Source organism: Monopterus albus, unplaced genomic scaffold (assembly GCF_001952655.1).
Source record: "Monopterus albus unplaced genomic scaffold, M_albus_1.0 scaffold73.1, whole genome shotgun sequence".
NCBI lineage: Eukaryota > Metazoa > Chordata > Actinopteri > Synbranchiformes > Synbranchidae > Monopterus > Monopterus albus.
In genome coordinates this window covers 598,922-624,166 of record NW_018127953.1, presented here as the reverse complement: position 1 = coordinate 624,166, position 25,245 = coordinate 598,922, and the positions used below count along the sequence as shown (strand labels likewise).

The 25,245-nt window shown below is 38.4% G+C and overlaps 1 protein-coding gene and 1 long non-coding RNA gene across 2 annotated transcripts in view; one reads left to right on the top strand and one right to left on the bottom strand.

Moving 5' to 3' along the window:
- LOC109963402 (neural-cadherin) overlaps nucleotides 1-25,245 on the bottom strand; it is a 439,917-nt gene that overhangs the window by 268,462 nt on the left and 146,210 nt on the right. The window contains exons 5-6 of the mRNA XM_020605911.1: nucleotides 22,685-22,796; nucleotides 13,020-13,269 (exon numbers count right to left, since the gene is read on the bottom strand). Coding sequence (XP_020461567.1) covers nucleotides 13,020-13,269; nucleotides 22,685-22,796 — 362 coding nt within the window. The remainder of the gene's footprint in view (nucleotides 1-13,019; nucleotides 13,270-22,684; nucleotides 22,797-25,245) is intronic.
- Nucleotides 8,569-9,279, top strand: LOC109963401 (uncharacterized). The gene is made up of 3 exons (XR_002275397.1): nucleotides 8,569-8,641; nucleotides 8,976-9,110; nucleotides 9,194-9,279. It is a non-coding gene; the product is annotated as an uncharacterized LOC109963401 (long non-coding RNA).

Genomic DNA, 25,245 nt, shown 5'->3' with positions numbered 1-25,245 from the left:
CCAATGGAGCTTTCATACAGTCTAAATTGTTAAGATTTTTGATATAGTGGGATATAAAACTGCTGTGTTTATGTATAAAGCCAGGAACAATTTATTACCTGGTGGAATTCAAAAGTTATTTAATGAAAGGGAAGGGGGATATAATTTAAGGGGTCAGTTAAACTTAAAAATTCATGCTATACGTACAACCAAAAAATGATTCTGTATTTCCATAATTGGGGTAAAACTATGGAATAATTTAAATGTGAACATAAAAAATAGTACTTGAATTGATGAGTTTAAACATAAATATAAAGGTATGTGTCAATCAAGATATATGCAAGAACAGGCTTAATGATTAATCAGATGGAACATTGTGGGTGTGGGGTAAGAATGTTAACACTCTGTAATAATTCTTTAGTATATCACTGTGTGGCGTAGAAGATAATTATCTATGAATGCAATTATGTAGAATGTTAACAGTGTAATAATTCTGTGGTATATTACTTGTGTGGTGTAGAGAATTTATGTAGAGATATTGCTTAGGACTTAAAAGTTGTAAGATGATGTCATGGGGTAGGACTAGATAAGTCTAACTTCTTCCTACTCCGTTCAAGCATGTACTAGGTATAAGTAAATTGATATTGGATTATTACTGTTGGATATGTGTGAAATTACATGTGTTGACATAACTGTTTTACATGCTTGAATGAATAAATCAAATAATAAAAAAATAAAAAATCAAAATCAATCAAATCAAATAATGTGCTGTTGCATTGTTTTCAATATAATACAGGACACAGATGATTTACAAATCACTATTTTCAGTTTTAATTTTGATTTTACATATTGTCCCAACTTTTTTTTGATTTAGGGTTATAGTTCTGCCTGGGAAGATCACTGAAGTGCCATTTGTTTGCTCTGTTTGTAAAGTCTTGTTGCAGCATTTGAGTAATTTCAGCTCACACTCTGCAAGCCACACACTTCCCCTCAGATCAATATACAAGTCAGGTAAAGTGAGATGTTGTGCTGTTTCTTTATTATGTTGTTTCTCTAAGGCGCATAGGGCCCATTGATCAAACAGCTTCCTCTTGTGGTCTAAGGAAGTTATCTAAAAGATCATTAGGTAATTGCTTATATTAATCTGACCTGAAAGCCAGGAAAAACCAAGGTCTTTCTGACTGCAATGTGATAGAAAATTACAGATTCTGCCTGTGCAATTGAATTTATACATGACTCTTTCATACAGGCTACAAACATCTTTTGTCCTGATTCCCCAGATTAACTCTTTCTGAATTACAGATGCACACAGTGTAATCATTATAGATTCAAATGGAGTCAGTTTACAATTAGGATTATGATTACAAGAAGTCTGAATTGACAACAACATCTGATGTTGGCCTGTATCTGCTCAGCATGCCAACTTTGTGATACGCTGAAAACTTCCACCATTTATAGTAATGATGATGAACAATTAGATGATTACCTAATTATGCATTATGCAAACAATAAAACTTTAATCAAACAAAATTATTTTTGGTAATTGATTGCTTGGTTAAGCATCATATCAAGCAAAAATGCCAAATGTTTTCTGGACCCAATTTCTCAAATGTGAGGATTTGCTGCTTTTCTTTTTTTAATATTTGAAACATTAATTGTTATTATTTTAATATTTGGGTTTTAAACTGTTGGTATGAGAAAACAAGCAATCTGTAAACATCACTGTGGGATCAGCATTTTACCTTTTACCTTTAATGATGAAACAATCTTAAGAAAACAAAGTGATTTCAGATTTAAAATGTATTCCGAGCCTTGGAAATAATTCACAAAATAATCTCAGCACAGCAGTTGTTCTAGAGCATTGTGCTATCTTCCACAAACAATGGCAACTATCTACTGTCTGCTGAGAACAATCATGTGCTGTGATCAAAAGCTCCAGAACAGCTGCTAAAGAGAACTTATGGTGAAACTGTTTTGTCAGGAAAATTGTTAGTTAGTGTACAGCAATTCATCCATCTTACTTGTACTGTACATACTTAATTTCTTTGAGAAAGCTTTCACTATTAAACCCAAAACTATACTTACCTCATCAGATCCTACATGCCTAAGAGAGTGCATACAGTATGTACACAATGATGCACCCCCCCAAAAAACAAACAAAAAGTTCATTAAAATGGATAGCTTTGCATGATAATGGTATAGACGACAAATTCACAGTTTCTGTCCTGCCAGATGAACAGCAGACTGATCATTACATTTAACATTTAAAAGTCAAGCATTATGTCAATTTCATAAATACACATCAAAGAGATAATGGTCCACTGCCATGGTAAATTTTTCAGGAGGCATTTTAAGGTTAATCCTACTTGACACTTAAATGAACTAACTTCAACAAAAACCTCTCTCCAATGCTTTCAAGCAGATGCTTGTAGGCATCTACTGCATGAACGACTGCCTGTGTGAGTGTCTGAGAGAGAGAGAGAGAGAGAGAGAGAGAGAGAGAGAGAGAGAGAGAGAGCTGGATGGATGACTGAGAGGACACACAAAGCCAAGCAGTCAAGCAACAGTGAGATGCCTTTTGTAATCACATTTGGGCTGTACCACAGCTCTAATTTGGCCAGATCAATGCAGCAATCAATTGAAAACCAGCTCAGACATACACCACCAAGCACTAACCACTTTTTAACCATTTTGCTTTACTTTTTGTTTTAGTTTGCTTTCATTCTGTTGATCTACAGAGAAATATAGATGTGTCCTTTAGACCAGTGCTTCATATCAGTTGTGAAAATGAATTAGTGAATTTAATTATTGAGTTCATTTAGTTCATGCAGATAAGCTGTTGATGGAAAATGATGGAAAGAGACCAAGTAATACTACCGGTATGTGTCTGTGTATGCATGTTGAATAGTTAGCAGTCAAGACCACAAGGTGATCTATACTAGTACTCGGGTGAGTTACTTTCTGACTCCATATTAATCAGTACTTTGAATCGTAACCATTTTCTTTTTGAATTACACCTCACATTGCACATATTATGAATAAAAGGTAATTGCTCAGTCTATTGAATCTTTAAAGTGTTTTTATTAGAAGGAAGAACCTAAAATAACAATATCTCTCTAACAGAATCAAACTGGGAGCAAAACACAAAATAATAGTCTATTATCTATACTGCTTATCCTGTAAAGGGTTGTGAGGGGCTGGAGCCAATCTCAGCCAACATTGGGCAAGAGGCAGGCTACTTCCTGGACAGGTCACCAGTCTGTCACAGTGCTGACACAGTGATACAGACAGCCACTCACACCTATGGGAAATTTAGAGTAGTTTCTGTGTGTTTAGAATGTGGGAGGAAGCCAGAGTACCTAACAGGCACAGGGAGAACATGCAAACCACACAGAAAGGCTAATATCAACTACAAGGTTTGAACTTGGAACCTTCACGCTATCAGGTCACAATGAAAACCACTGCACCATTGTGTTTTGATCATATTTGGGTAAACATTTTATATACATAGTTTAGAGGAAATACAGAAAAGCCCAGTTACTTATATGAAATTATATCATTATCCACATTTAGTCTGCAGGAATGTTTGACTCTTAATAATCCAACAACTCTCCATCATTTCTACAAAACTATGAGTTTCCTTAGCAGTTGCCTGCCTAGTTATTGTTAATACTTGATTAACGTCTCCCTCTAATCATAGGTGATGAATGACTGACAAAAGTGACAATATAATAAATCCACATTATCATTCACTGCCAGACCTTAACTTTAGTGTGTACTTGATCAATCACCACACAGTTTACAACAACATATATATTTAGCAGATTAACTACTGTACCAGGTAATGTAATTAAAGGCACACCTGCAAAGAAATGCAGCAGTATCCCATTTACTACACTGGCTCACTAGAAAGAAAATTCAGGTTGCTCAAACCTTGATAAAGCCTTCCACAGGTTTCTGAAACTAAATTATGAGTACAGAGGTCGGTTGCACAGATTGTTGTATGGTTTGTCAGCATGTCTATCCCATCTATTTATTTATCCAATCTTATCTGTCATCTGAGAACCTTCTTTTAAACATCTGAAACAGTTTAGTGCTGTACAACTGTTTAGCTTTACATGCACACATGCACAGGTTCACCAAACCAAATGCTGCTGAATGTCAGTGTTTTAGACCCTGTCTGACAGAGTCTGTGTGGAGCATTTTTCTTTTTTTCTTTCTTTTTTGTAATTAAATCTTTAGTGAATTTTAACAGAATAAAACGTTTCAAAAAATTTTCAAAACTGAAAATGTTTTGCATATCATCTTTCACTATGGCAATTGGTCAATGGAATGGACATATCACACATCAAAGCTGCCATCCAAGGTGTTGGCATGACAGTCAGAACCAATTTAGTGCTCAGGATTTGGCTTGTCTTCCTTTGCTTACTTTATGTGCATTGCTTTAAGAAAAAAAAACACAAGAACAATAGAATAAAGTTACAACAGAAGACACTGAAGGCATTACAAGTTTCTGTACATAATGAAAGAGGTTTTTTTTTATATAGGTCATTAATAAGACCTCAGCCTCATCACACAAACACAAAAAGTCTAAAATGTTTCTTCTGTTATTCTCATATGTGAAACGTGTGGTTTATTATAGAATATGGCATTATTATGTGCTCAAACACTTGTAGATAATGTGTCTCCATGATGAACTGAGTGGGTATATTTCAGTGCAATCCGCTGTTAATGTCAGTTTTGAAGTCAACATGACCTTAACTGCATGGGACCAATTGTCTTTCTCTATGGAGATTGTGCAATGGTTATTATTAACTTAACACATGAAATAAAAAACAGGGAATGAGAAATACAATCTGATTTGGAGGCAAACACCTCCCAGAACAATAACAGGTGTTGCCAGTGCAAGAGGTAGACACAGAAGAGACGTCAATATATCATGAGAAAGAAAAATGGAAAGAAAAACTAAAAAAAAAAAGAAACAGGGATTATACAGTACTCATGACTTTAGTCAAAGTCATTTGATATTAAGGAAAAACATCATTCACCATACACAGAGACACTAATGCAAGTTTGTTTTCATTCAGTGGTGTTTCACTAAGTCAGAAGAGTTTTTCCTAGCCTAGAAAGATAGTTTAATAACATTTTTTTTAAAAAGCCCTTCATAGTGCCAGAACCGCACCTTATTCATCACTGACAGAGGAAAATAAGAACAAGCCCAGGCTGAGAAACAGCCACAGTGCTGTTGAGCTTAATATCCCCTTAGATCTCAGTCTTAATGACTTCATGAACTTCTTTACAAATAAAATCACAACTATTAGAGAAAAAAAAATCAGATCCCTTCCACAACTCCCACAGATGTGTCATCAAGTACAATGGCTTTAGAAACATCTGTAAGACCTCATTAACTGTAATTTCCGGACTATAAGCCGCTACTTTATTTACTTCATGCACACACCCTCATCATGTAAAACACACGACGAAATGCATATGATGCAGCTTTCAAGTTAAAGGCAATCGATCTGGCTGTCGAAATATCTCATGTTACAGTGTGGACACCTGCAGCTATGTACAAACTGTTTTTCGTTTTAAATTTAGTGGGTGCGGCTTATATTCAGGTGCGCTCAATAATCCGGAAATTACGGTATATTTAGACTGCTTCTCTCCAAGTTGACCTCAACAATTGTTGGTATCCAATCCCCCTTTTATTCCTAAACCCCTTGAAAAACATGTTGCAAATGTGACCAGGCCAGTGTACAGGCCTATGCAACCCAGACACTAATACGTTTTAGTAACTCTCACAGAATATTATCCTTCTATTATCCTATTATCCTGTTTCAAGAGGTCAAATTCATAGAAACTCTACAAGTACTGGGTTACCACACACAGATAAGTCTGCAAACACACAGAGATGTTGGGTTTGTCCACAAAAATACAGATTGATTTGAGTCACTAATTAAGTTAACAGTGAAGCAATGTTTAAAAAGGCCTAACCCCAGAAGCTAAAATACTATGGTTAAGAAGAAGTTACTCCCCACTCAATAAATACAGTGCAGAACAGGAATAATAAATGGTCAGAGGTCTACAGGTTAGAAAAGATCCATACATAAACATCACAACAATCAATCCAAACCAACCCAAACCAAACCAACATAGGAGGGTCTTGCCTCCCTGCACCTCAAACCATTTATATACACCATAAAACCTGAGTACTATACAATGAACAGGAAATATAATACCGAGTAAGCTTCTTAACATAAAAGTACACAACACAAAAATAAGCAAAGCAAACCGTTACTGTACATAAGCAACACAAAGCGAACAAGGCAAAGCAAAGCAGCAGTGGCTATCACTCCTGCAACGAGTAAAGCCATTGTTAATAAATAGCGTAAAACCATCAAAACAGTTAAAACCAACAACACTACAGGTTGCCTTGGCTGCATGTCAGACTAGAATATGTTATTGGGATTAAAGGAACTGCACTAAATTGGTTCAAATCTTAATTATTACATAGATTCCAGTTTGCTCATGTTAGTGAGGAATCTTAAACACAGACTAAAGTTAGTCACAATGTTCCACAGGGTTCTTTGATAGGTCCAATTCTCTTCACTTTATACATGCTCCCCTTAGGTAATATCAGGAAACAGCATAAATGTCAATTGCTATGCAGATGATACTCAGTTCCATTTATCTATGAACCAGATGGATGCTGTGAGGAACCTTGGAGTCATTTTTGACCAGGATATGCCCTTTAAATCACACATAAACCAAGTCTCTAAAACTGCCTTCTTTCACCTGCACAGTATCACCATAATCAGGAACATCCTGTCTCAAAGTGATGCTGAAAACCTGGCACATGCATTTGTTACCTCCAGGCTGGACTACTGTAACTGTTTACTATCAGGATGTCCCAATAGTTCCCTAAAAAGCCTCCAGTTAATCCGAAATGCTGCAGCCAGAGTACTGACAGGAACTAGCAAGAGAGATCATATCTCTCCCATATTAGCTTCTCTCCACTGGCTCCCTGTAAAATTCAGAATAGAATTTAAAATCCTTCTCCTAACATACAAAGCCCTTAATGACAAGGCTCCATCATACCTTAAAGACCTCGTAGAGCCTTATCATCCCAACAGAGCACTTCGCTCTCAGAGTGCAAGTTTACTTGTGGTTCCTAGAGTCCACAGAAGCAGAATGGGAGGCAGAGCCTTTAGCTATCAAGCTCCTCTCCTATGGAACTAACTCCCAGTCTCAGTTCGGGAGGCAGACACTCTCTCTACCTTTAAGATTAGACTTAAGATTTTCCTTTTTGATAAAGCTTATAGTTAGGTAAATATAATAATTTTGTTAATCAATATAATAGTGAGTGAGGGTAGAAAGGTACTTAGTATGTTGCGATATATCTTCCGATATTTCATGGCATCACAACTAATGTGGCTGAACAAGGATAAGGCTGCCAGCCATCTTGGTAACCACAAGCAAACAGGGGGCCTGAGCTGTCCTGTTGCCACTGAGTATATTTAACTGTAACAGTGGTTTCTAGTCAACAGGATGACCTTCATAGGCACCCATATAGTGGTATCTGTGAACTTACTGGACATGCATTCTAGGATAAGTTTAGTTTGGTGTACTATCCCTTAGTTATAGACCTAGGCTGAGGATCATCCCATGATGCTGAGCTCCTCTCCTCACCTTTCCACACTACAATATGTGTCTCCTCGCTTCTGTAGTGTGTGCGTGTCTCTCTCCCTTTACCTATCTGAAGGTATCCGTTGCTCTGTTGCTGTACTTTTCTGATGAGCAGTGACTGGCCACATCAACCTGCCCCATATTTGTTTGTTTGTTGTTGTGTTTGTTACGTCTTGTTCCTTTTCTTTTCTCTCTTTTCTATCTACTCGCCCCAACCAGTTGAGGCAGAAGGCCGCCCACCAAGAGCCAGGGTCTTTTGGAGGTTTCTTCCATTAAAGGGAGTTTTTCTTCCCCACTGACACCAAGTGCGTGCTCAAGGGGGATTTGTTTGGTTTTTCCTCTATAATATTAATAATAGTAAGATCTAGACCTTACTTTGTTAAGTGTCCTGAGATGACTTTTGTTGTGATTTGGTGCTATATAAACAAAATTAAATTGAACTGAATTGAATTCCACATGGGGACTTTACAAGGACTTACATTCATTTCCCAACTTACCTTAACTTTAATCATAACCACTACTTACCCAGCTCTAGCCCTTATTATGACCTGAACCTAACCAAAACCTTCAACCAAGTCATCACTCTAAAATTCAATGTTTTACATGGTGGGGACCAGCATCTTGAACATCTTTTTAAGGATTTTTTTTTTATGAAGTCCCCACAGTGTGAGTGTGCAAACAGCTTTCAGTCCCTACATTGTGAGTAATACCAGGCACTCACAAACACCTCCTCATCAACTCCCTTGATCTTCTCTTAGACATTCATATTGTCATATACTACAACATTGTTACGTCCATGAATCAGGCCATTCCCAGCACCTCGTCAGCAGCCACGGGGAATGTCGGCAACTCCACCCTCGCACATGTGGGAGTGCACTCTCGGCTGTGAGGCACACCTGCTCTCAATCATCCGAGCAGTACTTAAGAAAAGCATTGGTGTGTCCTCGTCGCCAGATGATCTTTCATCATTCTGCCGGTAACTCTGTATGTTCGTATTATACTTGAGCAATTTGAAGGATTAACTGTTATTCTGATTTTTACTCTTCTAGTGACTTTGTGGTATCTGCCATTCTGAATTTTGATGGCTTCTTTGAGTTGTGAACTGTTTGCCAGTGATTTCAGAAACCTGAATTACCTGCAACTCTCTAGATTCCTGCCCGTCTGATTTGTGATTGCTGCCTTGAGTTTGAACTGTTTGCCAGTGTTTTGAGAGGAGTAGGTACCGATTGTGATTTCTTCCCCCGGCACTGGACCTCTGCCTTCATCCCTCATCATGTCTCCCTTCAACCTGCTCTGTTGTCACCTGTCAGCCTGCCCCAGCTATCGCCGCTACCCAGATTCCTCATACCAGGCCAGCAGTGTCCTATGCCAGCTCCTGCCTCCTTGGACTGCTTTCCCAACCAGCAGCGCTCTCCTTCCTAGAGCGAGCACCCACTGATATTCAGGTCCTCTGTTTTAGTACTTGATATAGACTATCTCCATATGCCTGTTATCCTCACTCACACTCTTATCCTCTGCTCTAATATAGCATGCCACACCTCTCCTTCAACCCCGGATTGCTCCTCTAGCGGTCCAGTCAATACAGCATCTCCAGCTGCCCGAGATCTGCAGCAGCATCTCCGTGTCCGGTCCTCGTTGACTCCTTTTTTTTTATTATTCATTAAATTATTTGCTCTTCCAAACCTGAGTGTGAGTCCTGCATTTTTCGGAGTCCTCTCTGATTGTTTGTGATATGGCTTGCCGTAACAAACATATGACAATTTGAAGCAAAAATATATAGAGTTTATGGAATCGCACTCACAAACTTTGGCAATTGACAGGGAAAGCCCACCCCCAACCTGTCAAGTCATAGCTTCACAAATGTAACTGGGGTGGACCAGTACGCTTTGGAGTTCTCCAAATGCTGAAATCCTAACCTAATGTTCCTTCCAAGGGTAAATGTTAGTGAGCACCAATACACACCTTAAACCAGTTCTACTTGTTGTTTTTGTATATGAAATACCATTGGAATCACACAAACACACACACGTAAGGTGTACTAACACATGCAAGAAAAGTACAGGAAGTCTCCCAAGATGGTTTCTGTAGCAACAGGCAGGTGATGGTAGATATAGTAATAGGATCCTGATACATTGATGAATGGTGGCCATTCTGTCACTAAGAATGCATTGAAGCGATAGTTCTAAGAGAACTTGTGGATGCATGAAAAAACAATTTATTTTATCTCATTGCTTTCTTTCTTGCACTGATAGTCAAAAGAAAGTGGCAATGACACTAACTTCAAAATAACACTGCTCGGTGTAATTTTTAGACTTGCAGCCTACAGTCATCCTGAACTGGTAAACCACACACATGCAAACACACTCACTCTCACATATGGATACTCATTTTCATATGCTTCCAACTGCAAGAATTGATACAAATTTGCTAGATTTTCTGCCTGGATAATGATGTATTTAATTACCTCTGTTTCTTTTCCTCTCTGGCCATCACATGCATTGACTCAGTACATAAATACAGTACACAGTCTGTCCCCTCACACCGGAAAATACAGCATCTACAGGAAAATAAGTGACTTTTATCTTTGTAAATGTAAATGTTATCTTCCCAAACTGTCTCTGCTGTATTTGTTTCCTCCAATATACATTATAGCAGTTGTGTTTTGTTCATTTCTGTCCTCATGTGCATGTTCATATAAATACACCTGCATAAGCATGCACGTGGGTGGCTGCATGGATGACTCTGACGCTGTGTGTGTGTGTGTGTGTGTGTGTCTGTATGATACATCCATTGATTGTCCAGTGCTGTTTTTGGGGCAGCTGCAGAATAGGGTTAAGGACTACAGAAGAAAAACTGACTGATTATTTTGCTGTCACTGACAGTAAATCAATACAGCCCAAAACGTGCATGTGCACACACAAACACACATTCTTGTTTTCATCTATTACTGGGTTCCTACATACAGTAGACTTACATTAATTTCCAGGAGACTTACCCTAATCCTGACCAAAGCTGACACATGCTTTAACCTTAAACCCCATCATTTTTGTAAAATTGAGGGAATTACATTGTGGAGACCAGCCTCCAGTACCCACAAGATAGTAGCTCAAGAACATAGTAACTCCTGGATTTTGGGCCACACAAGTATAGAAAAACAAGGGCCCGCCCACCACACACACACCCACACACACACACACACACACACACACACATACACACACAGAGTGAGCACTCAGGGCCTCCTGACAGTGCTGGTGGACATGGCTGATTGACCCTGCCTCACCAATCTGCCCAGCTCTCTGCCAGAAAATCAACCAATTAAAAGATGCAGGCACCACAGTGGCACTGGGGGGAGCAGTGGAATTGTGGGTAGCAGCAGCTGCAAAGTTGAATCAGAAAGCAGCTGTGGGGAACTGATGAACAATGTTCAGTCAAGCTAGCTCTCTCTCTCTCTCTCTCTCTCTCTCTCTCTCTATGTATTTTATGTACTTTACTCATAAACAGGTATGCACTGACTCTGAATAGAGACAGAAGAAACATTAGTGACTGATTCACCACAGATGACCTCTTATACAAATAACAAAAATATCATTATTTCTACTTAAAACGACCACTCCATCATGCTAAAGCGTATCAAGACAATTTGACCATCAAACAAGAGTGGCTGTTAGAGGAAGATGATGAATTGTGTCCTATTTTTCTTAAATCATCGCTCAAGTGGAAAGGTGTTATAATAGACTGTTTGAGTAAAGGCCCAAGTCCAAAAGTCTTTAGTCTTCACTTCATTCTGTTTTACCTTTGCTTTCTATTTTTACCACACACCTGTTGTGTTGTTAAGTGTAGAGACACAATTTTTAAGCATATTGAAATTGCATCTTATCAAAAGTCAAATGCTTTTCCCCACCATTCTGTTTTATAGATGCATTTATACACATGTTCACAAATGGCAATGTACCTGTGCACCTGTCCTGACTGCCATTTATCCCTTAATGTGTATATGAATGTTATCCTGTACAGTGACAAAACTACAGATGTTCATCTATTCCTGCCAAGGAACTTGTGAAAATGTGTCAGTAAATCAGACCTTTTGTTTATTATGCTATTTTTCTTTTCCCCTACTGACACTAAAAATCATGGGATATGGGAGAGGGAGTATCCATTAATAAAGTATATTTGTAAAAAGTAAACACGTTATTTCCTCACATTTCACTGGTTTCACTGGTGTAACCAAATGCACATTTGCAGTTTTGCTGCCATATAGAACGCCATTCATACTCACTAAGGAATAAATGGCAATAAACTGCAATCGGCAGCAGAGGCCCCAACGGAGAGTGGCGTTAACAAATGCCATCTGTAGAATACCCTCTGCTGGCAAATGCGCACAGGCGCATGGGGCGGTGTTCAACTAATGATGAGTGCATTTTCAGTGGTGTTTAAAAACATTGTCTGCTAAAGCCAACAAATTATGATCCATTAGGCTTTCGATAGTTCTGTATCTTTACACATTAAAATCAAACGGGTAGAGGATGGTATCTTTGTATTCTTAAGGCAAGATGAGCCCATCAAAACACTACAATATATTTTTTTTCCTAGACTCAAATAATTTTAGCAGACAGTAGATAAAACTACTAGGGCTGCATCTAATAAGTAATCTGTCAGTACCTACAATTGGTATACCGAATGTCCTTTGCAGTTTCACAGAACCGGTTTAGGGCTTCTAGAAAATTACTTGCTTTTTCTGACAAACACTTCAAAACCCAAAGATATTACATTTAATTAAATCCTAACATTTTAGAGGATGCAATTAGTATATGTATTGCATTTTTTGGTTGAAGCAAAACTTTCTTCCAGTGAACTACTTGTCTCATCAGCTAATCGTTGAATGAAAAGTCTTTCCCAGTGAAGGGCCCACATAAATTCCTTGAGAGCAGAAATGTGCTGGCCTACTCTACAACAGAATGAACCAAGAAGCTGTACAACTCTGTGCCTGTTTCCTGAGGCTACACTACATCTGGTAATCAACTGTATGTAGCAGCTCAAAAGTGTGACTGGTATATATGCACCTGAAATGGAGCAGCCCAGCTGAATCATATGTTTTTATCTGTACTGGAAAGCACTGGTACAGAGTTCAGCACAATGGAGGTAACAGCTTGGGTGCTTCAGTATTAGATGGAGTGCTCACTACTGTAACTCTCACCAGCATGGAGCCAGGGGAGCGAGGGATTGTAGCAGCTTTTATAGATATAACTAATCCTAAATTTTACTGCATCCCATCAAAACCTCATTCCATTGTGTTTTATCTCTTAGTCATCGAAGAACTGTGTGAGAATCAGGAGAGCCTGACTCTTACTTACATATGTTGGGAGAACTCAGGTGCCTCATCATTGACGTTAGCCATTCGAATCCGTACTGTAGCTGTACCAGTTCGAGGGACCTCGCCCTTATCAATGGCCATCACAACAAACTCATACAGATGGTTGGGCCTTTCATAGTCCAGAGGCCCCACAGGGAAGATGGTCCCATGAAGGGAAATGGTGAAGTCCTGACTCAGGGTGTAATAGGTCAATTCTGCATTTTCTTCTGAGTCGCAGTCATTGGCTGACACTAATGGGAACAGAGAAATGGAGAACAGAAAAGAAGAAATTAGAGTGACTAAACAGCAGTGGGATCCCATAAATTCCCCACAGCTATGACAGTGACTAACTTGTACTAAACTTTATTGTGAATTAAACTGCAACCACAAATATGTTTTGTTATAAATGTAACTGACAACTAGATTATGTTCAGAGGCCAGTGGTGGAAAAAGTCCTCAGATCCTTTATTTAAGTAAATTAGAAATACTACAGTATTATAATACTCTGTTACAAAAAAAAAAGGCTGGTATTCAAACTTTTACTTAACACTACAAAAGCATATGTACTCATTATGTACTTCATACACTTGGGTACTTGAGTAAATGTGCTTAGTTACTTTCCACCACTGAAAGAGACAACTCTTTTTTAATGAAGGAATTACAGCAAATGAGGAACAAGGAGATGATTCTGGTGAACAGCAGGCATACAAAGTGTACAAATGTCACACAAAATCTGTCTGTGGTTTGGTTTAGGCAAAAAAAAGCACTTTGGTTAAGAAAGATTGTGGTTTTGGTAAATGTGGAAGAACACATTGGATCTGAAGTGTGAACTTTTTCTATATGTACTTAGAACAACAATCAAGTGCTAAGTGCTTGATGCAAAAGTAAAATGGGGGGGGGGGGGCTTGTGGTTACAGTATATGTGAACTCATGAGTCATGATTAAAAGCCTACTGTGAGAACATATTTGAATTGTTACTAATTATTATGAATTGCAATTATTATTAATTTGTTATATAACTTATTTGTCACTGTGTTGAAAGTTTCCATGTAAGGGTGTTGATGACTGCTCGAGCTGAATACACTGATGAGATGCATTTCAGTCGGTTAAGAACTGCTGACCTGACATCAAATCCACAAACATTACACATACTGCAGATGCACAAAATAACACATAAAAGCATCTCATGAGCCATGATAAAAAATATCGTCCACATGTCCCAATAAGTCATGTTTCAGGTGTTAGTGACAGCAGGTAAAGTCAGTCAGACTGCTGCACAGTCGCACATACCATCAGTTCTGTGTGTTGCTGTCATGAGCAGGTGTCAGGTCCGCTCGGCGCGACCTGCCTCTCTTCTGCCTTTCTCTCTCCTGCTTGCTCTTTTTGCAGGATCAGTGCCTCAGCTGTGTCGCATGTTGTAATCAGTGACTTGTGGGTTGTTGCGCACAGCTGGGGCACATCACTGTAATCACCCTCCTACCTTATTTGTACCTCTGGCGGACGTTCCGCCTTCGCCGGAGTATTAACTACTGTAATGTGCATACCCCGTAACAGCCATATATTTTGTGGTATGTATTTGTACGTCATTTTGTTTTCCTCGCTGACAGTTCCTGTGCTGTGGATCGCATTTTGTACGTTGGTTATATGTTTAGCGTTATAGGTCCACGCTGACAGTTCCTGTGCTGGGGATCTCTATTTATGTTTTTTCTGTGAGGTTAGCTAGACGTATTTTTTGTTATCCATGTTGACAGTTCCTGTGCTGTGGATTTCCATTTTCGTTCGTCTGTCCTCATGGTTAGCCTGTCTATTCACCTGTCCGTCCTCATACTCCTGATCACCTTTATTTCTTGCCATTAGTTTGTCCTTGTACTGTATTCATTGACTGTTTCTTTTCTTTGTGTGTGTTCCCCACCATAAAACCCCCTTTTTTTTTTACTAGCACCTGGGCCAGCAATCTTGAGTCTTTGAGTCCCACTGTAGTTCTCCCTCACCCTCCTGGTGAGGGGGACAAACCATAACAGCAGGGGTGGATATAAAACATTGGGGATGGGGTGGCCAGGCTGGGGCACAAACCCAGAGAGGGGTGGCACATTTGAAAAACATCACAAAGTGGCATCACCCACTCTAGCGCTCTCCTTCAGCCTTTTTACAATTGTTCAGCCTGTTTTCAGCGCTTATTCTGCCAACCTTAAGCTTTCACAAACAAATTATAGAATAAAACTGTAGAGAAAATTGAGACATATCAGAAAATGAGCTTGTTATTGTCAAAGGATGAAAAATTGTTGAATGAAGTGGCAAATTCCAGAGAGTACTGTTTGTCTCCCATAGACTCCCAGTGTTTGTTGAAGCCTTCTGCCGCTGAGTGAAGCAATTGTTTAACAGGACTTAGTTTTTCTTCTATTGCCCAATTTGTGAAGCCATGTTTTACTGAAATCTACTGGTTTGTGCTCAAAATACTGACTCACTTAAAGATGCACCTGTTGTTGTTGATTGGCCATTTGTCCTCTACACGCTCTCTCTCTTTCTGTTAACTGACACACAGTCAGTCAATATCTGTGTTAACTGAGTGTCTTGTAATCCATGATATGTGTCCACACCTGTAATATCCCGGTCAGTACTAGCCCATTCAGTACTTCTACCCTCATTACAAGTACTTCTGACTGTACTGTTTTCTACTAACACTACTATTTCCAATGTTAAAAATAAATGGACTGACCTTCTTGGTAGCATGAGTCCTGTTGAGCTAATTACATAAAACAGAAACATTAAAATTACCATGGTACCCAGGGTAGTAAAGTAGGTTCACATAAAGGCCTGGAAACATGCCTGATTTTCAAAATAAAAGCCCCAGCTTGTAACTTTAGTTCACATGAAGGCAGATTTTCAAAATAAAAGCCACTTATTATATGCATGATGTTACCAGACACTGAAGTGCAGTTGATTTTCAAAATTCAAAGCCCTCATCTAGTTACAAGAAGTGATTTGATAATTGGAAATACATCAAATTTCAAAAATGAAAGCCCAAGATTGCAACTTAACATCACATAAAGGTACGGTAATGTGTCACACTTCCACATTAAAGGCTGCAGATAAACACCATGGAAATGAGCACAGTGATTTAAAATGAATGCTAAACTTTATTTTAATAAATATTTCTATCCTTTTACAAATTTAAGCAATTTTATTTCTACTTCTCACTTTGGCAAAATACCTTCAACTGTTTCAGTGATGAGGTTAAGCTCTCAGCTTCTTTAGATGTTGAAATTAAACCCAACTTCAACTTTTCTTCCATAATTATTTAGCATTGCATCTCAGCCTTCAGCTGTTTCAGGAGTGGACTTCAGCCATTTCAACACTATTAGGGCAATTCTTCAGCAATCAGCATTCACATGCGAAAATGCCTTTTCTAGTTTTAAGTTGGTGTGGTCAATAGAATAGATGTGTGTACCTGATCTCGTGTGTCCCAGCCTATGCGCTGGTCAGGAAAATTGCAAATACACCTGTGACAGCAATAAGAGGTGGTCGGAGCAAGTGTTCTTTTCACTATTTCAGGTGAAAATGAGCACCAGAATTGTATTGCACTGCCTAATCAACATACACACGGCTTCACTATGCCTCTCCTCAAATTTCATCATAAGTGCCTTGATTCATGGCAGGAAAATACTGAACACACCAATGCCCAACAAAAGGTAGACATGTGTCTGAGGAAAACTGCAAAAGAACTGCAAATGAGGTGATGTGGAAGTTGTGCTGGCAGGAAAATAGAGCCCTTTGAATCTGGCGGGGTGGCACCCAGGGTGGTCAATCAGACACTGGGGGAGACCAGCCACTTGGCTCCGCCCATGGTCAGTGTTGGAGAGTGGAAATGGTGCGATCCACTTTAGGGGTGCACAATATCATATTAGATGCTTCTTCAGGACATGAATGTTACCTCCCTTTTGACATTGTTCAAAGTAAAGAGGATTAGTTTCATACTTTCAGTGAAAACTGCAGATACTGCAAAGACCTCAATTGTATACAAATTTAAAACTTAAAACAGTGACCCCTTTACACTAGAAGTAAAAGTGTAGGACAGAAAAAGAAAGAGGGAATCAAACTTTTGCTTTTATATGTATATACTTCTATATGATAAGAAATAATACAACAAAATTGATTAGGATTACTGAACACTTGGTTAGGACATAAACTCTGTGAAAACATTAACATTCCCGCTTTTGTCCGACTGCCACAGAGTGTAGTAATTTAGCAATTAAGCCCTCTTTTTCAGTTTTCCAATCTATCCGTAATCCATTATTTCTCTTTGTGTAATTACCAGAATTATTCAGCAATAGCACATTACAATAAAGGGTTAGCATTACCATTTAATAAAACAGCACTTTTTTTTTCTAAATGTCTTTATCTAACCAGTTGTAATCAACAGCATTTGAGTGACTGTTTCGGCAGGTACAGTAGCAAGTTGAGTATTCTCATAAAACCCATTTATTAACATGATGCTCCACTACTGTGTTCTCCTTTCAATTCTCTCTTCTCTTCGACTTGGGTTTCTTTAGAAAAAACTTAAAAGTCTTTGCTTTAAATATTTTTATGCCAATAAAGTATGCTAATGTAAATAATAGACAAAAAAGCCACTAGCTTAATCAAACAACAGTGGTCTGTTCTCTTATTAATATTAAAGTAGAGATAAGTTTTTGTATTTGAGTAAATGAACAAAGGATTATCTATTCTCTTCTGACCAAAGATCGAAAAGTAAGTGATGCTCCCACTGAATTAAATGTTCAATTCTGGAGCACAAGGGGAGAAAGTGTTATTTTCACAGTATGCATCGAAAGGACCATCATTTTGCAGCATTTTTATTTCTGCATTACACATTGGGAAGCCAAGGAGCCAGGACTCGCTGGGGCACAAATGGATTGCCTTGCTAAAACTGAAAAGAACACCAGGGATTTGAATCAGCATATTTTCCGCTAACAAGAACATTTCACCATCAAACTCTCAATTCTCCAATTCACCTTACATTGCATTTGGCTCATGTGCCCATACGCACTCATAAACAAACACCCAAACATGCATGCACAAGAATAAACATGTTCACCTGCACATTCACACATTAACACAACATCTCAGTTCACCTAACATCACTGCTTCAGCTATTAAACTCTACTTCTTTTTTGCCATAAAGCCTTGTAGAAAAACACTTACAATTAGTATATTTAGCAAAATGTCAGCAAAAATAAACATCACACTTTATTAAAAGAAGCTTTATAAACTTTATCAGGGTTTATTGACACATGACTGGTTTTATTTCATTATTTCATCATGACTCAATTTTTACTGTATGTGGAATGTATGTTAAACTGGAGTGTTGAAGTATTAACTACTGTACAATATTCGTGGACTGTGGCCAGTTTTTCATCAGTCTGAACCAACACTTAAAAAAACAACTGTTTTCAGAAGCTGAACATGTTTGAGAAGTTGAACTGGAACAGAGAAGAGGATCTCATTATTATTAATTGGAACACTATCAACACTCTGTGTGACGCAAGCGCTCAAGGCGAGGTTAAAAAAAAACAAAACTACTCGGTAGAACTCTAAAGAACTGAAAACCACAGGCTGACACTAATAACTGCACACAACTGAGTAACAACCAGCGTGGGTGTTAATAACATAAGCTCTGAATTAGCCACAGGTGAAAATGGTTGCAATCAGTGTTCGAGGCTGGAAGAACAGACATGTAGGCGAGGCAGGTCTGAAGCAGGTGAGTGGAGTAGAGTCTGATTGTCAGGAGGTGGAGGGGTCCAGGACACCCGTGTGACAGTGAGGATGTGTTTATATTTAACCTGTAACCTGGTTTGGGCTCTTGTGCTTCTGCCAATTTGGTTCAGTCCATTTAGTGTGGAAAATGTTTATGTAGGATGCTAGCCACCAAAACTGTCAGACAAAAAGTTAATGTATGTTTTATTCACTTGTAATAAGTCAAAGTGAAGACCAAATGGACTAAAACTAAAAGACAACAGTGTAACTAAACTACATCTCAGTAAGCACTACAAGAACCAAAGGAAGCTGGATGCAACAGTACTAGATCTTTAGCTTCTTTCCTTGTGTTGGCACCTTTTGGAATAACTGCTCAGCTGGTAAGCAGGAGCATGCTGTGAACAGTTTACTCACATTTCAGTGTTTACCTTATACATTCTTGATAAAAATGGCTACCACTCTCTTTCACGCTCATTGATTTGTGAAACATCTGCACTGAACTCTGAAAGAATATAAACAGCTTGAAACATAGAGGAAATTGCAGAGTGTGAAAGCTTATGTCAGTAAATTCCCAGAACTATATTATTCAGTCAGTGGCTTTTCAGCTGCTTGTAGATATGCTGGAATTTTCCCAAAAGACAGGAGAAAAGAAAATATCAACACTGTGAGCAAAATGGATATTTCATTCCTAAATTGCCACGTGCATTATTTTACAGCTGTACAAATAGCTTGTCTATATGTATAATGTCATATTGCCTTTTTTTACAGGAGAAAAAGCAAACAACTGAAACTGTATTTTTTATCAGCAGTGTTTTTTTTTCCTTTTTTAATGCCAGCCTTGCAAGCTTGATACAGTGAATATGTGTTACAAGGAGAGTCACCTTTCTGAATTGCAGCTGTTTTGCAGCAACCTCTCATCCAATAGCAATGCAGTACTAGTGTCTGCATGGAGTCCAGGCCCACACAGTGGCCAAACACATGTCACATATGAGTCAATATTTAATTTACTAAGTACAGATCTATATTCTTCAAAGCACCATTTGAGCATTTAATTATCAGTAGGTCCTTCTGTAATCTTGAATCAGCATTGTAGTGCTGGCATCATTACATGTGGGCACAGTAGATTTCTGACTCCATCTTCCATGTCTTTCTGGCATATAATGATCTTGTACTGAGTATGGAAACTGCAGGAGCCTCAGATCTCTAAGGAAAGCAAGATAATTGGCTTGCTTGGAACTTGGCAATTTTTTTCCAACTTGGCAAAGTAAAAATTTGTCCACTCTCACAATTTAACTGATTATGGGATTATAAGCACACGATTTTACAAAACAGTGTTGGATGCCTGTTTTCCCTGCTCATTTAATTACATAAGATACCTTTTAACCCTTTATAATAAGTAAGGTAATAAAATATTTCTCCAGTCCCTTAGTTTGGGCTGTGCTGTTTTAAGTGCAGTCAGAACTGGACTATTTATTCTAATATATGTTTATGCATGTTTGTTTTAAGGATTTCTGACAAAATACAACAAAATATTTGGCAGAGGTGCATCTTCAGCAATTTTCCACCTCACTATCTGCAAATTATCATGATTAACAGATACAGTTTCTTCATGAAACAAACTTTTAATTTTGGGAGCTACTCATATACATTTTAATATGACATTTTTACATTTTTTTTTCCCTTTAAACCAAAGATAGATCACAAAAGATGGACAACCTTCTCCCCAACCAAATGCACAACACACACATGCACATGGGACATGGGTGGGCACACACAGCAGCACAGCAGGGGGAATCTTCTCGCCTCCCTAGTGCACCTGTTGATGGCCGCCAGCTGAGCGCATGCTATGCCTCCTACACCATATAGCTCGGTTCCTCTTTCTCTCATTTACTTCCTCCCTCATTCACTAGCATTTTTTATTGTTTACTCTGGTATCCCAATGATGATTTAGCAAACGCTAAGTAGAATGATCATTAAAAAACATTCTGCTTGAGGAGTTCATTAAATATTGAGTGATAACATGCATCACTTGTTAAACATTCATTCACTTGGGACACTTTTGACCCGTCTTACGCATCAGAGAGTTAAAAAAAAAGTTTAACACTACAAACAATCAATTTTATATTTGAATAAAACATTTTGGTATCAGTACCCTGTTAATGCGCAAGATGGGTCAAAATGACCCATACGTATGTATTCTTAATGGAATATAATTGGAAACTTCAGTTTGCCTATATATTTGTTAGGTTTGCATTTAAGAACATGTTTTATTGTGAATTATTCCTCTTAGAGTCACAGTTTCACCTATCCAGAAGGCTGCCTTAACACATCTGTGTGACATATCAAATTTTTTTCTTTAACCTTTTGCCTCAGAATATAATTTGCATTTGCGGCCAAACTATACCACAAACTTTGACACTGTGTTATGCCAATATATGTGCCCTGTTTAAACAATTTGAAATCAGCATCAGTGGAAATTAAACTCCCAGCTGGCAGCAACATGAGAAGGAACAATATTGAGCAACGCACTGCTCTAATTAAAGAACAACAAAAACTTATGGATCAATATTGTTATTGCAGCCATCTTGTGTAAAGAATTGTTCTATTAATTCTATCTCTGTAATTCTGTGCATGTAAGTAATTTATCACATTATCAAATGTCCTGTTTGAATAATGGTGAAAACCCCAGTTGTGAGCGCAGTGATCAGGGCACACATACAGTAAGCAAGAACACAGCAAGTGTATGATCAACAAAGCTTCATAATGTGAATCCAACCCAAAGGTTTTCCACCTGCAGCCGATGCTAATGAGAACTTCCAGTAGGGTGTCTAAAGTGCAGTCATTAATAATTTATGTACTGCATGAGGTGTTTTATTTCTCTGCATTTTGTTCTTGTCAGTACTCATTTGCAGCTCTGTTGGTGTTTCCATTTTTAGCCTGGAGTAAATAGATCTGTTTACTCAATTTTAAGTATTACTTAGTTTAGAGCTGGAAACTGAATGGCCCTGAGCTGCTTGTTGAGAAGAAATGTTTTACTAGTGATGCATTTTACACAAATTATACTTTATAAAATATCAATTTTATTTTAAATGGAGAACGCCGGCTACCTGGGCAGTCTTTATGCTGAGTGAAATGCTTTGCTGTCAGTTTTGTTGGCAGTCTGTTAGCACTTAAAAACTGCTTCTCAGTGTTATGTCACACCATGACAGATCAAACTGTAACAAGTTGTACCCACAACAGTTCCTCACATTAAATGAAACTTAAGCAATGTCCATGTGGAAATTGGACCATTTACATGAAAGGAGATGCTAGAGCTGCTGCACTGATAGAAGCGTCAGTAATTTCATGGCTGCCAGTGCTAACAAACACCTACTCAGTTTTCTGACTGGTCAAAACACATGAATGTTAAAAAAGCACACACACATGTATTCAGTTGGGAAGCCACTCCAGCAGGGTTTCTCAGATATTCACATATTCACATTACCCCACTGTTACACTTTATTTCCAGTGACTCATAAAGTAAAATACGTAATTTCTCTGATGAAGCCTTTGATTTTACAACCACCTAATAAATACATAAAAATCTCATCCCCATTTTGATGTTTGATAAAAAAAAATAAATTAATAAAAAAAAACACACATCACTGTTGCAGTTACACTCACCATTGGGGGGATTGTTCATTAATGATGTTAAATAGTAAAATAACAAAAGTTATATTTTGTTTACTAGTGTTAGAAAAACAGCAAAGTGCATCTCCAGTTCCTCTTATATGCACAGTAACTATCAAAAATGTATGTATGTGTTTATTTATGTGCAGTATAATAGAAAAATAAATGTGCACTCAGTGTTGTTGTAGACAACTAATAATGACTGGACACAAAAAGAGTCTTTTGAGATTTGTGAGAATGCCTCACCTTGCAGCAGGGAGGTTGCTGTCGTCACAGTTTCTGGTACACCATCCTTGGTGTAAATGGACTGGAGGAACTCTGGGATACAATCGTTTTCATCGACAATAATAACTCGGACCTAAGAGAGGGTGAGATTAAGTGACACTTAAAAACACAAATCCCTGCCACATATAGCCATCAAATGAACTGAGTGCCATAAAGTCATATGTATCTATTGACGTGGTGTTATTATTCCACAGTTCACTTCATGAATAAATGTGAAACAAAGTCTTGGTTTACCTCAGGATTCTACAAGATTACAGTGGGAAACTGCATTATAGAAAAGTGAAATTATGTCAACATTCATTTGGAGCATTTCACTTCAGAATGTAGTGGTTTAAGTTACATGTTAATATGGATTATGTAATGGGTAGTGTTTCTGGGTTCACTTTTAAGTTCATGTAAGCTGAACAATGAGCTTATATAATTTGGCCAAGATGTTTCCTGTTTTTGGGTACATCTCAAGGTGTTGTCTCCTAAAATTGGAGACAGGAAGCTAAGTTCGGAAATTGATGTAACAGCCTAAGAAAAGCTGTGGATAAAACAGTGAGGCTGAAGGGTGTAGAGGAATGAGAATGCTACCGTGACAGTACCGTGTGCACTTTGGGACCCAGGCCTGGGTAGGGAACTCTGACTGGACCCCTCACCAAGACTGACTGACTCTGTGACAATCTTCTTATTTAACACTGTATCTATTCCATTGCAGGAGGAGTGATTCTGTTCTTTGTTCCCCAACTACCAGATTACCTATTTAACTACTAGTCTGTTCAGAATAATTGTAATATTAAATTATTACTTAAATTGGGATGATTTATCTGAATGAATTTAGTCTGTATCACATTCTAGCCACGACAAGAAAAAAGTATAGAGTATAGAGTCTCTGTATTTCTGATATCAAACATATTCAAGTAATGCTGTTATTATATCTACCTGTGCCAAAACTGTCCAGGCAATTACGACTGGAAATGCTAGAGATTAAAAGTCTCACTGGGCTGGTGTTTTAAATCTGGGATTACTATCTCAGGCACAGTCTGGAATTCTTTCGGTCCGGAGTTGTTTTTATCTGCAAGTAACCCAAATTGACCCTATCCTTTACCAACCTCCTCCAAAGACATGTCCTGACCCTGGTCCCCTCTTCAGTGAAGGAGCTGCTGCAGAGTAGGCACTGTGCTCCCTTCACTAGGTTAGTGGAGAATGCACTCTTGTGCACTTTTTCAGAAGCCCTGAGCTAACAAATGAGTGGGCCAGGGTGCAAAAATGAATTTGTGTGGTGTGAGCATGTTGGAATGTGTGTGCATGAGACACCGTAGGGCTGTTCAGTTCCTTAGGGACATAAAGGCAAATGCAGCCTCTTCTACCACATGTTTGACTGCCTGCTTACAGCATTCAGGAGGAATGGGCTGGCAGGTGAGCCATTCCAGCCCCCATTTTTTTTCTTCCATATAATCACAGCGGTATGCACAAAACACTACAGATCACCCACATGCACAGACACACACAGTGAGTGGTGGGTAAATACCGCTGGTATTAAGTCCTAGCAGGTAAAATAAAATTCTGTAATATCAGTTAATCCTTCAGCAAATATCAACAACAGACAACAAAAAAAAATCTGACCATGTAAACTCCCTGAGGTGAGTTGTGTGTGTTTACTAGTGACTGTCAGTCATTGTGGGCTTGTCTTTATATACTTGTGCGAACCAAACCCTGACGGAACACCTTTCTTGTGTGGACATTTCTTCTTGTGTGGACCTTTTGGGTGGTCCACACAAGGAAAATGCTAGGATAGGCTCCTTTTATCCTAAAGAATAATCTAAGTTTCAGAAGATGTCCACATAAAGAGAGTAAAGTCAGAAAAATGTGTGCCAGCTTGTGCTCTTTTGCCCCCTATCCGGTGGTGCAGTCAAAATTTGATTTACAGGAAAGAAACGCAATCCAGTTTTCGAATTAACTAAGGCTGGGAACTTTTGTGAGTGGCCATTATCTACATTTATTTGATCATATGCATGCAAAAATGCAATAAAATAAAGTATCATGCTCTGATTAAATACTGCTTAACGCTGAATTCATGCAATACTGCCTGTGTCTCTAAAAGGGCACAGACAGGGCAGCTTAGAAGTGGGTGGGAATCAAACAATATCAAACACCTGGAGCTTGAGTCTCACCTTCAACTAATGTTGCATTAAATGCATGCCTCAACACTGCGGAGACTGTGGTAGCACCACAATCGGTGTGCTGAGAGATACGACGAGGAGAGAACTGTTAAAGCTGAATTAGATGATGAAAAAAAAGTGCAAATTGTACTAGTAAGATTTATGAAACTAGTTAGTTGTTTTGGTTTGAAACTAAATTCTGGTTTAGTCCTCTGGCTCATTCTCCAGCGTTAGTGTTTGTGAAGTTATTAAGCTAATGTTTGCTTTGAGTTATTTCTTTAAATAGAGGCTCACAAGTTAAAGCTATTTAAATTGTCTTTGAAGATATGCCAACTTTATGCAGGAAAATAAAGCTGATGTATGCTTTATTTGTAACGG